At 40.4% G+C, this 15,531-nt stretch overlaps 2 protein-coding genes across 3 annotated transcripts in view; both read right to left on the reverse strand.

Annotated features, from left to right (window-relative positions):
* Window positions 1-2,178: 2,178 nt before the first annotated feature.
* pdpn (podoplanin) lies at window positions 2,179-11,468 on the reverse strand. Of its 2 annotated transcripts, XM_079239454.1 has the most exons (5): window positions 11,052-11,468; window positions 5,184-5,666; window positions 4,802-4,910; window positions 4,419-4,467; window positions 2,179-3,678 (listed from the first exon to the last, which is right to left on the reverse strand). In XM_079239454.1, exons 1-5 carry the CDS (start codon window positions 11,113-11,115, stop codon window positions 3,622-3,624), a joined length of 762 nt encoding a protein of 253 aa, XP_079095580.1. In that variant the 5' UTR covers window positions 11,116-11,468; the 3' UTR covers window positions 2,179-3,621. The 2 variants fall into 2 exon arrangements, with proteins under 2 accessions (XP_079095580.1, XP_079095581.1); XM_079239455.1 differs by lacking the exon at window positions 4,419-4,467.
* A 1,569-nt stretch (window positions 11,469-13,037) lies between these two features.
* LOC306755138 (forkhead box protein J3-like) overlaps window positions 13,038-15,531 on the reverse strand; it is a 77,254-nt gene continuing 74,760 nt past the window's right edge. The window contains exon 13 of the mRNA XM_079239411.1: window positions 13,038-14,395. Within this exon, the coding sequence (XP_079095537.1) occupies window positions 14,277-14,395 (119 nt within the window). The 3' untranslated portion in view covers window positions 13,038-14,276. The remainder of the gene's footprint in view (window positions 14,396-15,531) is intronic.

Consider the following 15,531-nt stretch of genomic DNA (forward strand, 5'->3'; position numbering starts at 1 on the left):
GGGCTACAAGCATAGAAGACAAGTAAAGATACAGACAAATAAATAATGACTCCTTACATCCAGATAATCTGAAAACATTTTTCTCCCAGTTGGAGGTTAGAGGTAACAGAGCAGAACAAAAGCAAGTATGACCTCCCAACCAGGCACTGACTCCAACAGCAGAGAGAACACATTCTCCACCATTAATTCTCAGAAGGCTGCTGATTCAGATCATATACCAGGATGTGTTCAAAGTTAGTGCTGAGCTGCAGAATGATGTCTTCATGGGCATACTTATTATTTCCTTCAACCAAGCCAAATCAAGCACCCATCTGTTTAAAAACCACTGCTGCAGTGTCTCTGCCCAGGAAGCCAAATCCATCCTTCATGAATAACTGCTGTCTAGCGTCTTTAACTTCCACAACCATGAAATATTTTGAGCAGTTCACACATCAACTCAAGTCTTTAAACTAATCTAGACATGCTGCAGCTTCCTCACCGAGCAAACAGAGGATGTCATCTCCAACCTGCTCCACCTCACACACTCACTGAAAACAATAATTCTCATCTTGTTCTCTTCAAAATAAAGCATATATATTTATTTATATATATATATATATATATATATATATTTAAACTTTTTTTCTTTTTTTAATAGACAAGTGAATGGCTTTTTTTAATGTGTGAATTGTGTTTTCACCCATTTATTTACAGTTTAAAACCTTTGCATGAACAATAACTAAATAAACAAACAGTTTCTTTCATAATTTCAATTCAGACCTATATGTTACCGAACAGTCAGGTCCACATCCAAATAAGCTAACAAATATTTTTAGCAAAGAAAATGAACCAGATGCTTCAAGTTCATTCATTCAACATTTTTATCCCCCTATTGTTCTACAATCTATTCTTCGGCTGGGATTAATTTTTGCTGAGTAGGCATGAACAGCTTTTTAACCAAATACAAATGACTTTCCTTTTGGTGAAACATTTCAAACAGTCTTTTTGCAGTCCATTTACTTCTATTTGCCTTCAAACAGCCTTGAATTTGCAATATTCTGCTAAATCCACAAATCCTGGTCTGGTTGAAGTTAGAACAAAGGATATTGCCACATCCAATAGTCTGCAGGAATTGAGCACACTCTTCCTTCCTTTCAGACTGCTTTGCAGTCACCTTGAGCAAAGTATAGAAAAAGAAATGAAAACTTTGGGCAGTGACAAACTTCATAACTTCACACAAGTGGGCACATTTAAGAGATGACACAAGTCTTTGTGCAGTGAAAAACCATGTGGTTTGAATCTCAGTAAGTCACACACTGAATGTTTTAACGGCGGACTTTGCTGAGATGTTTCATTGCGGCAAGATGGTTGTAATATATATATTTTTTTTTTTTATTAAAAAGTTGTTTTCATCTACACTGCTAATGATTTTGTTCTCTGTAAAATATTTCTATGACGTGCGAGTGTGTGTAAAAGCACATGATGGATGCTAGGCCCACCCAGGAAGTGACTCCACCCTGCAGCGATGTACAGAATTCCCCCTTGCTAAAGGAAAGAGAGCAAGCCACGGGCCATAGCCTCTCCATTTGCCCCTCTCAAAAGATTCCATTGTTCCCAGAAGTCTGAGGCGAGAGAGTGAGCTAAAGGCAGTTATGAAGCTCGGTGGTGGGGCAAAGGCTGGGGTGGTGGGTGTTGGGCCGCTGCCTAAAACCACACGGAGGAGAAGGAGGCAGACAGAGCATCTCTGTGCGCCTCGCAGCCTACCGTTGGAGCTTTGCCTCAGCTTAACAGCACAGTATGAAAAACTCCACAACATGACACAAAAAACACACCTAACTGTCAGGGGGTTCAACCGACCTAACGGTCCTGAGCCATATGCATCTCCATATTTGGTGTTGTTTGTCTCCTTGAAACCGATTTTTTTTCTTCTGTTAAAAAAAAAAAAAAAGACCTTTGGGCACTACTCGAAGTGGCCAATCAGAGTGGGCAGCTGGACGCAGCCCCTGGCAACTTGTTAATAATGTTTGTGTGCTGCACTTAGAAAATAAGTGTCATGAGACCATAACGGTCACAAGCATATGAGGTAATACAGCACTGGTCAAGAATGAGATCACTTTTTTTTCTTGTTTCCATGGTAGCAATACAATTTAATTGACAGGAAGAGGCAAAGAAGAATAGTCAATCAACAATATAGGGAAGTTTCTATTTTCATCTTCTTTTTATTGAAACAGTATGAACAAAAGAAAAACACTGCAGTTAAATTAAAAGATTTGATGAATGAATCAAATGGCACAAATGAAAGACCTAGAGGCAGAGCGGTCGGGAGGGAACAAGCATGTCGTTGCAAACATTTGCAGTGTCTAAAGCCAATTCATTACACCACTCATTCAGTGCACGTATTAAATAACTTTATAAAGCAAGCAGGGGTAAGCTGAGACTTCATTATTTGTGCACCCATTTAGCACGCTTACAAATGCATAAACAACAACAACACTGCACAGAAATTATGTGCATCTATAAAATGTAATCTGGGGTTAAAGACTGGATGGCTGTTCTGGTAACAATTTACAGAAGAACTCGGAATACATTGTCATGACAATGCTGCTATTATGTCCAACAACCACTGGCACTTTGAGAGCCAGAAGTCATCCATGTAGTTGTCTTTGGAATGGGTGGTAGTTACAAAAAGAACAGTCAAGTCACATTAATAATGCACTTCAAAAGTTATAAATCCTCCTTGCTAGCAAGAGAATACCAGGGACAGTGGCACAAACCCTTCTGCTAAATTTCACAGATATGTATTAGGTGTTTATATGGCAGTGTTAAAGTAGGCAGAATGTCACGTTACTATTGCAAATCAGGGAGCCTTTTCTTTTCTTATGGCCCCTCGGAGTCCATAAGAGTAGCCGGAACAACTTTTGCACACTATGCTTCATACAGTTGGCCGACATGTCAGGTATTCTGGCTGCATGAGAAACTGTTTTATCTGGTGCTCAAGGGGTGTTTAAACCACAGTAGCCTACGGTCGCCTGTGCATCCTACAGAATTCCATTATGTCAAATGCTAGCCTATGCAACTGCAACAAATGAAAAAGTCATCAGCTGTATACTATGTAGTGCCTTTGCATTGTATATACATCCATCCTGTGGAATTTGTAAAAGTATTTCCTGCTTCATGTGTGTATTTTAGCCCTTTTTTTTTTTTTTTTTGCTTCGTCAGTATTCATGCATTTCTCCAACTTTAACATTAAAATCAGTATTTCATCACTTAAAGGAGGTAAACAACCCCCGTCCCCCAGGTGTCAAATAATCTGCTTCTTTACTCCTAAGTCAACAAAATGCATTTTAAAAGCCCTAAAATTCCTTTCAACATCCTCCTTTCACCATGGTTTGCTCTTGTCAAGGGAATAAGGGAAGATCAGCAGTTCCTCTGGATCAGGAAGGTTGCAGGGGGTGTAAGGATGTTGGCTCGTGTACCCCTCTTGTCTCACATACATATACAGTACATGCAGTATATACATTAACACACACAAATCGCCCTCCACCTCTTTGTTTGGCTTCAGTTCAGAGTCCTGGTTAGATGAGTTTAGTTCTGGTATCGTGCTTGCTTTAAGGATCAAAATTGACGTCACAATTCAGTAGTTCAGAATTTCCAGAACTTTGCTCGCTCCTGCTGCTTGGTCGACTTTTTCCTCAAGGGCTGTGGAAGAAAAACAGAATGAGTCAGTTTATCAAAAAGTACAATATCTAAGGTCTGTGTCCATTTAAAATTTTGATTAATTGGAATACTTTTACTTGTTATTTTAAATAATTTCTCCCTTTCAGGGCATGTAAAGGTAAACAGAAAATGAGGGGGTGAAAAAACAGGATTTTAATGTTGGATTTGTTGATTAATGGTCTTGAATAATTTCTAAGGAGACAGTTTTAGGTTTACACAAGCTTTAAGACTATATTTGACTTTTTAGTGTTGCTTAACAGCAAGATTATAAGATGATATATGGTGGTGTTTTTTTTTTTTTAATGTACAGGTAAAAACAGTCTATTAGTTTCTGGGATAAAAAAAAAAAACATAAAAAAACAGACAGAAATTGCTGATTGTGGTTTGCAACCCCACTTCCAACAAACAGTTTCTGTTCTGGAGCAAATCAAGCTGTTAAATTAAAACCAGTCTATCTGAAGACTGGTGAGACTGATACTGAGTAAATAAGCAAGGTAATTTTGGGCCATTTGTCACCATGAATGCCTGATTTTCTTTCCAGAAGCATGAAGCTATGTGTCAGTTAGAGGAGCAACACCACATTGCTGTGTCAGAGGTGTTTTTTGGGGGGGATCAGGAGGGGAAAAGACATCTGTTGCATGTCTAAAAAAAAAAAAAAAAAAAAAAAAAGGTGGGCGAGGGGTTAAAACAATTAGCAGAAAGAATCAAACAGAGAAATTTACAGAAACCATAACGCTCTCTTTTTTGGCAGGTTTTTTACTCTTGGCGGACCTGTGATGAAAAAGAAACAATTATTATGATTATTAATCTCATAGGGGAGGTTGTGGTCTGTCTGCTGGAGGAGAACTGGTTTACTATTATATTGAGATGTCTGTGTTTGGATATATCCAACATAACTTCTGACCAGTTATAGTTGTAATGCTGTGCAGTTTGTGTTGGGCACTGAAAGTAAACTTATCACACAGAGCAATCGGAATTACATCATTTTCAGTGTCATCCATGTGCACAACACTGATGTATCCTCAGTATAGCTATAAGCTCTTTGTGTATGTAGCAAATACAGTATGTATACATTTATGCCCATTTGGAGTGCTGAGATACTCACGAGTATTTTCCCATCCTTCTCACCACTGCAATCACCACGGCGATGACGATGATCACTGCCAACAGGGCACCAATCACAATGCCGACTATCTGGCCAGAGCTCAGGCCCTCTGTGAGACAAATGTTTGTTCATTTGTTAGAATTACAGATCTTTATGGAATATCAGTTTGATCTTGATATTACAATTTCCGAATACATGCAACCTCTTTAATCATCACACTTTGTATAGTTCAATCGTCCCACCCAAAGAGATGTCGGGCTGATATGTGTGTTCTCAAATATTTCAAGTATTTATGTAGTTCACAGAAAAATATAGAAATAAAATATATAACTTCCGACTTCAAACTAATGTTGTTCCAGCTTCCATCGCTCACATTTCTCACCTAAGTCATCTTCAACAATCACTTCTTCTTGACTCTCTGTGTCGCTTGTCTCCTCAGTCTCCACTGGATCGGCGGGTGCTGGAGTCCCCACAGCAGGAGGTGTAGCCTCTTCCACTGGTGCTACAGTCTCCACAGCAGGAGCTGCAGTCACCTCAGCAGGAGCTTCGGTCACGCCGGCGGGGGCTTCAGTCTCCACAGCAGGAGCTTCGGTCTCAACATCAGTAGCTTCGGTCTCAACAGCAGGAGCTTCAGTAACAACGGTCTCCGGTTCTGCAGGAGCAGCAGGGACCTCGGTCTCAACTACAGGCCCCGCAGTAAAGACGGAGGGCGCATCTGTCACTACTTCTTCAGGGGCAACTTCGGGTGCGGTTGGAGGAGGACCAGTAATGACCTCGTCAGTGATTAGTTTTGCAACATCCGCATCAGTGGCGATTTCTACGGTTGGCTCTGCTGCATCATCTTCTGTTGGAAGGGATGTGGGACCTGAGAAGAGCAATTCCAATGATCAGAAACACTTTTAAATGCTAGATTTTTCTCTCTGTCGTACCTCCTTTCATCCCAAATAGCTGCCATAAATTATTTTCATCTGAGTTTTTTTGTTTTCTTGCTGAACTGTCAACGTCTTTGCAACATATGAGCACATTTGTCATTTTAACAAGATAATTGTGAATTGTATTCTTTTATCTGGTTATGGAGGTTTCACAGCTATGCAAAGGGGGAGTGATGTATACTTCTAAATGATAGTAAAAACCTGCTGGAGCATGCCGTTCTGTTGTCTGGCTCTTGTTTGAATGGTGACATGAAGTACATTAGGTAAATCAAAGACAACTGACAGAAAAAGTCTCCAGTTTGTCCAGAGAAAGGTCTCACACTCTGTCATAACAATCCTCCCATCATCAGTGCATAATTACCATGGCAGTATATACGCCACACCCAGTGACCTCATAAAATGTATATCCTCCCTCCATCCCTCCATCCTGCCTTTATATTTATGTCTTTGTGCAGTGGAATGTGACATCCGCTGTCTCATTTCCTGTGGAGGGGGTTCGTGTGCTCGGAGAGTAGCGGAGGGTTTGTTAACTCTAAGCTCCTTAATGTACCCAGTTATCAGAGGGTGGGGCTGCAGGGACAACACCTTAATAAATAGCATATTATTCATTAAAAAAACAAAACATTAAAGACTGTGTAAAAAATGACTGTCGTACAGTTAAAAACAGGCTTTTTTTCAGAAGACAGAAAAGTATGTGTGCTGGCAGTAAAACAGAAGCTCCCGTTTCATCCCAACTGCATGAAGACATGCATTTATTCGTGTCTTTCACCAATGTCTGCACCATTAACCAGCCTATAATCAACCTAATAATTTCTGTCTAATAGCTCATTTTCCCGTGTTTAACATAATTCCAGCCACAACTCAAAATTTAGCCTGGACAGCACTGCTGCAAATTTAAGAGGGTAGACTTCAGCGCGCACCAAAATTACAGTTTGCAATCAACTTTCCACGGACGAAACGTTGGCCTGAAACCACTTTTTCTCTTGTTTCTCTACTCAAATCTGCTCATCCCCCCCCCCCAAGCTTTTTTCTGCTAAGAGCATGAAGTGAGTCTTCTAAACTTAGCGCCTGACATCATGTTCTCTCCCCCTCCTTTTTCTCCAGTTCCCCTCAATATTTGAAATAATACTGGATACTTTACAAGGCAAAAATAACTGAATGGGCTGTGTTCATTAGCAACAGGCAGGGTAAATATAACAAAACATTTGCTCCCACTGTGGCCGACCACTGAAGGAGGTTTTCAGACTGTTTGTTTGGAACGTCTGTTAGCGATGATAAAACGGCCTGTGCTTCACAGAGTATGGCTGCATACTATGTATAATCACCCCCTCAACCTCCACTAACAATTGTTTCATTATGTGTACAGTTCCCACAATTAGCTCAGAGTAGTATTTCCTTCCCACAGAGCTAACCCTCCTGGGTTACCACAGCTGAGTAACACTTCATCTTTCATCTTTCTTTTCCTTTTAATTGACTTTCCCTTGTCTTTCTCTTCATGACCATGCCACTCCCCGATGATGGCTTTGTAGCTGCTGAAACTTTTGACCCTCTGTAACATAACTTCCTTGTTAACATTTACTTAAAGAGAGATGAGCGACTGAACTGTAGATGTGTGAAGGACAATGATGTATTTGTATAGCTATGTGTTAATCTTAAAGATGCATAAAGTAAGGTGCGAGGCCAACAACTGAACTGCTGGAACTGGGTAAAGATATCTACAAACACATCTGTGTTAACCATTATAAAGAACTATTTATAAATGTAAGTGTGCACGACTGCACTTCTTGACCTTCATGCAAGTGCAGGACGAGTTAAAACCCAAGGCACGGAACAGAAACTCTTCAGTCAACAAGAAGAATTAATGTGAAGCTACAGGCAGTTTCAGATTCTTTTCTTTCATATTATACTTATTAACTCTTTGCATAAATGTGCTTTTGTCCTTTTTATTTTAAATTTGGAGTCTTGCACTAGTGTAATTTTTATCCCTGGTATCAAAGTTTTATCATTTTAAATTAATATACCTGAAGTGTTCCCATATAGCAGAGTTCATATTGGATGGATGGATGGATGGTCTTCATTTGAATATAAATGTAAAAAGTATATATGTAAACGTATTGATTTAGTACATCACAGTTAATGTTATCATGAAAGTAAATCTACTGAGATGGAAAAAAAACCAAAACAACTTAAACTGGTTGTGAAAGTAATTTTGATGCTAATGGAGCATAATTATTTGTTACCTCAATTGAGGTTTTTGCATTTTCCCTAAAGAAGCATTAAGCATTAAGTGATGCAGATAAACAGGAAGGGAAGAGTGAGGTAAAAGGCACCGAGTGAAAAGTGAGAGGGGCCTAAGAAATACAGCAAAAAGTAATGAGAGACATGGTGGCTCCCCCTGTGGAGCTTCACTCCTGCCTCACATAAATTAAACTTCTACAGATTCAGGGAGTGAGGGAGGTGCACAACAATGCGCACAGTGAGACAGCAAAGGAAGGAGTAACAGCTTCTATCCTGCCATACGATCACAATCAGCTGCCCCCGAGGGCCCCTGTTCTTTTTTTGTTTTGTTTTTTGTATATATGTGTGTGCGCGCGTGTGTGTGTGTGTGTGCATGTGGGTTGCTAATTCACAGTCCCATGTGGGAGGGAAAGGTGACGCGAGAGAAGTGTGAGTATGTCCACCTTTGGAGCTTAGGAATGTTTTCATGGCGCTGAAGGAGGGAAATGAGAGTGATACAGGCACCCTGCCCGTCTCACAGCACTAACACGAGCTGCCATGTCACATACCCTCCCCCACAAAACCAGCAAGAGTCATCTCTAAAGATACTCAGCTGTGCCATGAGGGATTTTAAATGAGACGTACCAGAGTGAGAGATTCTCAGCCGGTGTTATCACAAACCGCACAATGAGCTCCCATGCTCAGACAGAAACTGACGTGTGTCTCCTCCTGGTCTAGATAAAGAGAACATTTACCAAGTTCCATCTGGACTCCATCACCAAGGGGCAGGAACTGGCACCAGATCGCATGGGTTTTACAGATCTGGTCACATCCCGAGGAAGTAATGGGACCATTAAACATGCAGCCAAAGAAGAAGAGGCTAAATAAGTAGGAGATGTTGCAGCGGGACTCATTAAAACGTGACAGGTTAAAACAATAGCAATGACCTCCAGAATTTTATCAAACAAGACTCTTAATGTATTTCTTATCCAGCCTTCAATCCACTCAGTTGCATAAGAGCTTCTTTAGTCAGCAGAGGTTTTTTTTTTTTTTTCTTTGAGAGGGGGGCGGGAGGGGGTTCGCCCGCACCGAGTCTCACCTCACTGTGCATGTAGGTGCGACTGATATGAGACATTTGTGCTCGTTTTCACAGAAGAGGCCCAAGATAATCTTATGAGGAAGCCTGGAACCTTACTTGTGACAGATCGCGGAGTTGGACTCATGTTTGAGAGAATCTGCTCAGGTCTAAAGTAGTTAGAGCTGAAAACAGCCTCAGCCTCCATTTCCTTAAACAGATGTTTCTTTCTGCAAGCGGAAATATTTGGAAGCATGACTGAGCGTTTTTATTTTTTCCCCCACCATTTCCCCACCTTCTCAAAATGAGACGTGAGAGGAGCTTGTTCCTCATCTTCCCTCTTTACTGGCCTGTGTCTCATATTTGGAGTATGAGCGCAACATTTGAGTCATTTCTAAGAGCGTGCGTGGACAAAGGGCATTGACCTCTTCCTTCAGCAGCCAGATGTGACGAGGATGTTATTGGTCCAGCGAGGCAGACAAAACTCATTAAGAGGGGAGTTCAGGGTGTGGTGGGGGGCCAGCAGTGAGCGGGAGGAGGCTTTTACAGGATTCATGGGGTTCCCTGGTTAAGTGAGCTGATGAGATGGAGCTAAAAGTCTCCACTTGTTAGGTTTAGGATGCGGCTTGCGTGCCTGTCTTTGTTTCCTTTCTCAGTTGGAAAGACGAGAGAGAAAAATTTAGAATCTTTCCAGAAGTAAAATTCTGTACTTCTTTTCTCAGAGTAAACAGATGCATAAAAGATGCAAACTCATCCATTAGTGAACATTTTAGTTTTGTTTTGTTTGTTTTTTTTTAAAAAACAGGCCCATCCCCTCTGTGCCTCTCCACCAACTCCATCTCCAGGAGTCATCAGTTGTTAAGAGGGGGAAGGGGGCAGATAACTGGAGAAAGGTGGTGAGCCGTTGAACGAGTGAGAGGGGAGATTTTGAAGTGGCAAAGGTTGACACCCCACCAAAGATGGGTAAACGCCAAGGGGTGGCGCGCTGCACGGTTTAACAACATACGGGAAAGGGTGGAGGAAAGGGTAGAGCGTCTCTTAAAGCTCCTCGTGTCTCTTGCTCCGCTCCGCTCTCATCCGTATGACTCTTAAATATAGAGCCACTCACTATTAATACACACACACACACAAGCTCGAACAGCCCTGCCCTACAGTCCCCCCCCACACACACACACACACACACACACACTCCACCTCTACAAACTCAGTGCCGGCTATTTCCCTGGGCAAACAGAGCTGGTGAAGGCAAGGAAAGGAAGCAGAGGGAAACAATGGGAATGAAAACATTTAAACAGGGAGAGAGGCAGAAGACGGAGATGTGAAGTTTGGGGTAAACTGAGAGGAAGCTCAGGGTAGGGTTTTGGATAAAAGTGCACGGTGTGTGTTACAGTTTACAGCCGCCATACACACACACACCCCTCCCCACCCTGCCTGCGTATGAACACAGTGCTGGGAGGCTTCCAAAGGATATTCCTTTCTTCTCTTTAGCAGTGCCAAGAGTCTGCAGACACGAGGCAGCTGAGCTCCTGCTATTACATCATTTTTTTTCCCCTCATGGCTGCAAATCAACCTTTTCCTCTCATCTGGAGCTCAGAGGTTGTTAACAATGTGAAAACAAGATGGACAAATAAAACAAGGCAGGGGGATCTAGATGGTAAATCGGGGTAGTGTTTAAGTGCCTTCTCTTTGTTTAAATAACTCTTTAAGCAAAATGTTTGCCTTTTCCATCAGTGATGCTCGGCTCAGGCAGAACACGAGGGTAGAGCCAAAGTCTGAAGTAACTTTTAAAAGCACTTTTAAAATGTTCTTTTTCAGTAATAAATGGAAATGATTAAATGTTTTGCTTTAAAAAAAATCATATAAACTTTATAAAGGAGAACATTGTTTAAAAAAAGCATCCATCCTCTTGAGTGTCATTGTTCAATCAGCAGGGATTAAAGCAGACAAAGAGTGGTGTAGTGAGGGCACATGGAGGGAGACGGGACACAGTGTGCTAAAACAGGACAGTGATAAAGACTGCACTTACTTGCACTTGTGAAGGCACAGAATGGGCCAACCAGGGCCAACAGGAGCAGCAGCTGAACTTTCATTGTGGTGAAAACTCTTCTCAAATCTTCTCTCTTGTCAGTAGCTTTAGGGATTCCCTCGGGGCAAAGAGCGCGACACCAGGGACCTCAAACACGCTGCTGAACACACTCCAGAAACACACCAGAGGGAGAGGATGATGGACTCCCCCAAAAAAAAGGTCAAGAGTGAATATGACGCCTGTGGAGGAAGTTGGGGAAAAAAAGAGTAGTCTTAAGATTCGAGCGAGTTGTGGAGGTGAGGATGGACGGACTGAGGACAGAAAACGAATGGTGGAAGGATGTGGAGAGGACAAGAGAAAAGAGAGGAGCTCTGGCCACTTTGAGGAAGTGTAGGAGAGGGAGGGAATGGCACACAGCAAGAGAGAGAAAAGAGGGTGCGTTTGAGTGATTGAGTGTAAAGGAGGGGGGCTGGTACTGGTGGGCTGGGCGGTTTGGGGAGCGAGGGGCAGGTTGGGCTGGGAGGCGGCTCCTCTGAATAGGGAGCCGCCTCCCTATTCCCTATCCTAATAGGGGCACCAAGGTGGTTTCAGCCATGTTCAACACACGCTCTTCTTGGTAACCAGGCCGTCAAACCCTGCGATATCAACAGATTGCAGACACTCACACAAACACACACTTGAAACCAGATAAGCAGATAAGCTTTTTGTATCCCGAAAACAAAACGGGGCTCAAACTGCAGTTGGTCAGCTAAAGAGATTTAACTTTAAATACTTTCTGAATGAATGGAAAGAGACGTAAACAGGGCTGTGGGTTGTCTCAAATAATCCCTAATCACAGACTTCAGAGGCAAATAAGTGTCTGGAGAAGAGCTTTGCTTTATGTCTGCATCATTTAAGAATACTTAACTGTTTATAAAAGAAAGCTGACTGAAACAAGCATCTGGTGCACAGCTGCACTGATCCTTTAACGCATCAGTCTTGTTGTTTCAAAGAAAAGTGGCAGTGTGAACTGTACTGACAGACAGAGGGAAAAGTTTGTAACTTTTTTTTTTTTTTTTTTAAATGAAAGGACTTGTAAATACAGTTTGAACAGTGTGTGACTTTCACACAAGCAAGCATGGTGGTCTGCTGAGTTTACATGCAACAGAAGACAAACCTTTGGTTGGTGCTAGGCTGACACCTGTTGGACAACACGCTGCAAAGGAGCACACTGGATTAAAGTCAAGGCAGATCAGTTTTTCTTTCTCTTAAAAAAAACTGAATAAAATGAAACCTAACAGATTCTTTTAGTTTTGATTTACCCCAATCAGATTCGAACTCTTCCCCTGAAGAAGAGCAGCCTGCTGGGAAATCAAGCAGGCAAACGGCTGATGAAATAAATGCAGCTGAGGCGAAGTTAGTGCTGTAAAAATGGTCCATGACATTTTAATAAACACTTAAACAGATTTTAACCGTTGAACCGCCATACACAGAATATTTATGACACAGAAAATGCCAATGCCAGTTTCTTTTTTTAAATCACTTATTTACAATATACTGAAGATATGTACATGATGCATCTCCAGAAAGACAAATAACAAAATACATCTCCATTTGCAACTTTGTTTTTTTTTTTTTTTTCTATGAGTTTTTTTCTATGAGAGTCTGTTTTGCAGGAGCAAACAGAGAAGTAAGATACTGTTATTTACAAGGACGACAACACACAAACATAGAAGATATACATATGCTGGTCACTGTTGTACAGCATTGAATGATAATAATGGGTATTTTTCTTTTTTTTTTTTTCCGCTCAACGATGAAACCTTGATTTGAACACCTGAAAATTCATTTAAATCCTTCAACTCTAACAGCACTTTAAGGTCCTAAATTTCATTCTGGGAAAGATGAAACCTTAAAGTGTTGAGACAAAGAGACTGACTGATTCTTCCGTTTTTTGTTTTTTTTTTTCAGCTGTATAAAGCTGTACGATCATGGAAATCAGAGACAACTATACACAATTACACACAGACAAAATTAACATCACAGTGAACAAAACAAAGTTAAGAAGTTTGCTTTTATTCCCTTGATTTTTTTTTGTCTTTTGAACAAAGCAATAAAAAAAAGTTCATGTTTTTTTTGTTGTTTTTTTTTTAATGTCTTACTTGAACTAGATCCGATCCAGCTTGTGCAAAATTTGCTCATCTTCACCCTAAAGGAGGCATCTTAAATCATGACCAACCCTCTGCCTGGTTAGAAATTATATGCACTTTTCCCCCAAAAATTACTGAGCTTGAGAAACTGCATAATGTCTCAAGTCTAAGGCTGGCTTGCCTCTTTTTTCATCTGGTTTGAGCTTATTCCAGTCTTTTGTGTGACTTAGCTTACATATTTGACAAATAAAGATTTTCACCTTTTCAATGACAATCGCAGGGATGCTTGCGGTTACCAACAGGATCAGAATGCTAAACCTTGCATACAGGTTTAAATGGCACAGATGTTAAGATGTATGTCAACTTTCCACCCTGAGAACACGGCACCATGGAGCGCTGCACACAGAGGAGCTTAAATGTTCAGTGTGAGAGCAAAGATCAAGAAAAACAGATTGTGTCATTTATTGTTTCTAAGAAAATGAAGGGAGTTTGTTTTAATCAGTTAGTGGTCCTCATGTAAATATGCTCTAATTGTTTTGCTTTAAAGTTTAGTTAAAATCCACAGCAGCAAAAAAAACCCCAGCATCTTAGTGAATTAAATGGTACAAGAAGAAAAGTTTAAATGTCTGAACAAGACTGGGGAGTGTAAAGGAAGTAGGAACTTTGGAGTTTTCATTTAGTTGGTGGAACTTTGCAGACAATGGACACAAGCTGCAAAAGGAAAAAAATAAACAGTTTGACGATACTTTATTGACTTGAAACCCTTTTGCCACGCAGGACAAATCCTTGTGTTTAGATTTTGGCTGCATCCCACACAGTCATCTCAACTTAAATACTGATTGTCTTCAGACTCATCAGTCACTTGTATTAGAAAACAAAAAGGCCAGCATGATTTCAAAAAACCTAAATTTTCCATTTGTTTTTCCTGTTAGATTGTCATCTGTTTTTTTTTTTGTTTTGTTTTTTTTTACACAGGTGAATGGAGCAGGTTGGCCACTTCCATACCTCAGACTTGAATCGTGTCCCACATCATCTGTGTGGCTTCCTCTTGTTTTAAGTCCTTCACTTTATTTCTCTATTTTCCCAGTGGCTCAGTTTAGACGATAGAGTCCCAGTCAAAGTCGTCCTGGATGTCGTCCGTTGCAAGCATGCGTCTCACTTGAAAGTGTCCAGGAGGCAGTGCATGCTGCTGCTGACTCAGCTGGCTGTGATGACCTTCAGAAAGGAAGACAGGAGTGAGGCTTTATATCCCATTTAAACAGATATAAAGAGCTACTATACAATATTTAATTTAAACAATTTTATGTAAAAGGGTTGATAAAATGGTCCTTACTGGTTTTAAGATATGTTAATCTAATCTCAGAGGTACAACAACATGACTGTGTGTCCATAGGACTCAAGAAGGCACCACGTGCTGCTGATCAAATACACTAGCTTAAAGATCATCGGCAAGTTTGAGCACCATTTCATCAGTTTGCCAGTCCGAATCAGGTGTGTGTTTAAAAAAGAAATATCAAAATCATAAAAACTCAGACATCTCACATGCTACAGCTGTTGCATTAGATAATGTTTACAAACCTAAATGAAGCTATTGCTGCTAATGCTTCTGTCATGGGTTGCTCGTCTGAGGGATTTATCAAATCTTTTTTATTAGGTGATGGTCAAATTGTTATTATTATTATATACTTTTTATATATAATTCAACAGGACTGTACATTTCTTAAGTACCCAAATATCTTGAGCTTATCTTGTTGATGATTTGATAACTTGAAATACAGAAAAAGAGAAAAAAAAAAAAACATGGAAAGAGATAAACTACATTTGTAAGTCATAGCATTACTTGACTGCTATGACAACGGAGAGAAATATTTTATCCCTCTGTATTTCTCTCTTGGAAACAGTTTAGAAAACGTAAGCAGCTTTATAGTTCTTCTCAATCTCTTAAGAATAAATATGTTAAAATATTTAACATGGTTGTACCACAAAATATCTTATGCTTATTTATATACTTCCTATAACTACAATTTGCCTTGGCAAACAATGTAATAAATAAACAAATGAATAAATAAATAAACTTGCACTCCAGTTTCATTGTAGGTAAATGACAGGTGGGATCCTTTCCCATTTCACAGTTGCATGTGTTTTTGACTGCACAGCCTTTTGTAAACCTCCTCAGCATCTAAACAGGATCTAACTACATAACCATTCTTCAGACCTTCATTTCTTATTTTTGAGCCTTAATTTGTGAGCAAGTCTCTTCTTGTTTCAGACTGCGCCTTCAGTTATACTCCATCTTTCCAACAGATGGCGCCATAGTGTTTTTGCAATTTTTTAAACTCCAGTATGCAGAA

This window comes from Telmatherina bonti (genome assembly GCF_933228915.1).
Source record: "Telmatherina bonti genome assembly, chromosome: 4".
Classification (NCBI taxonomy): domain Eukaryota; kingdom Metazoa; phylum Chordata; class Actinopteri; order Atheriniformes; family Telmatherinidae; genus Telmatherina; species Telmatherina bonti.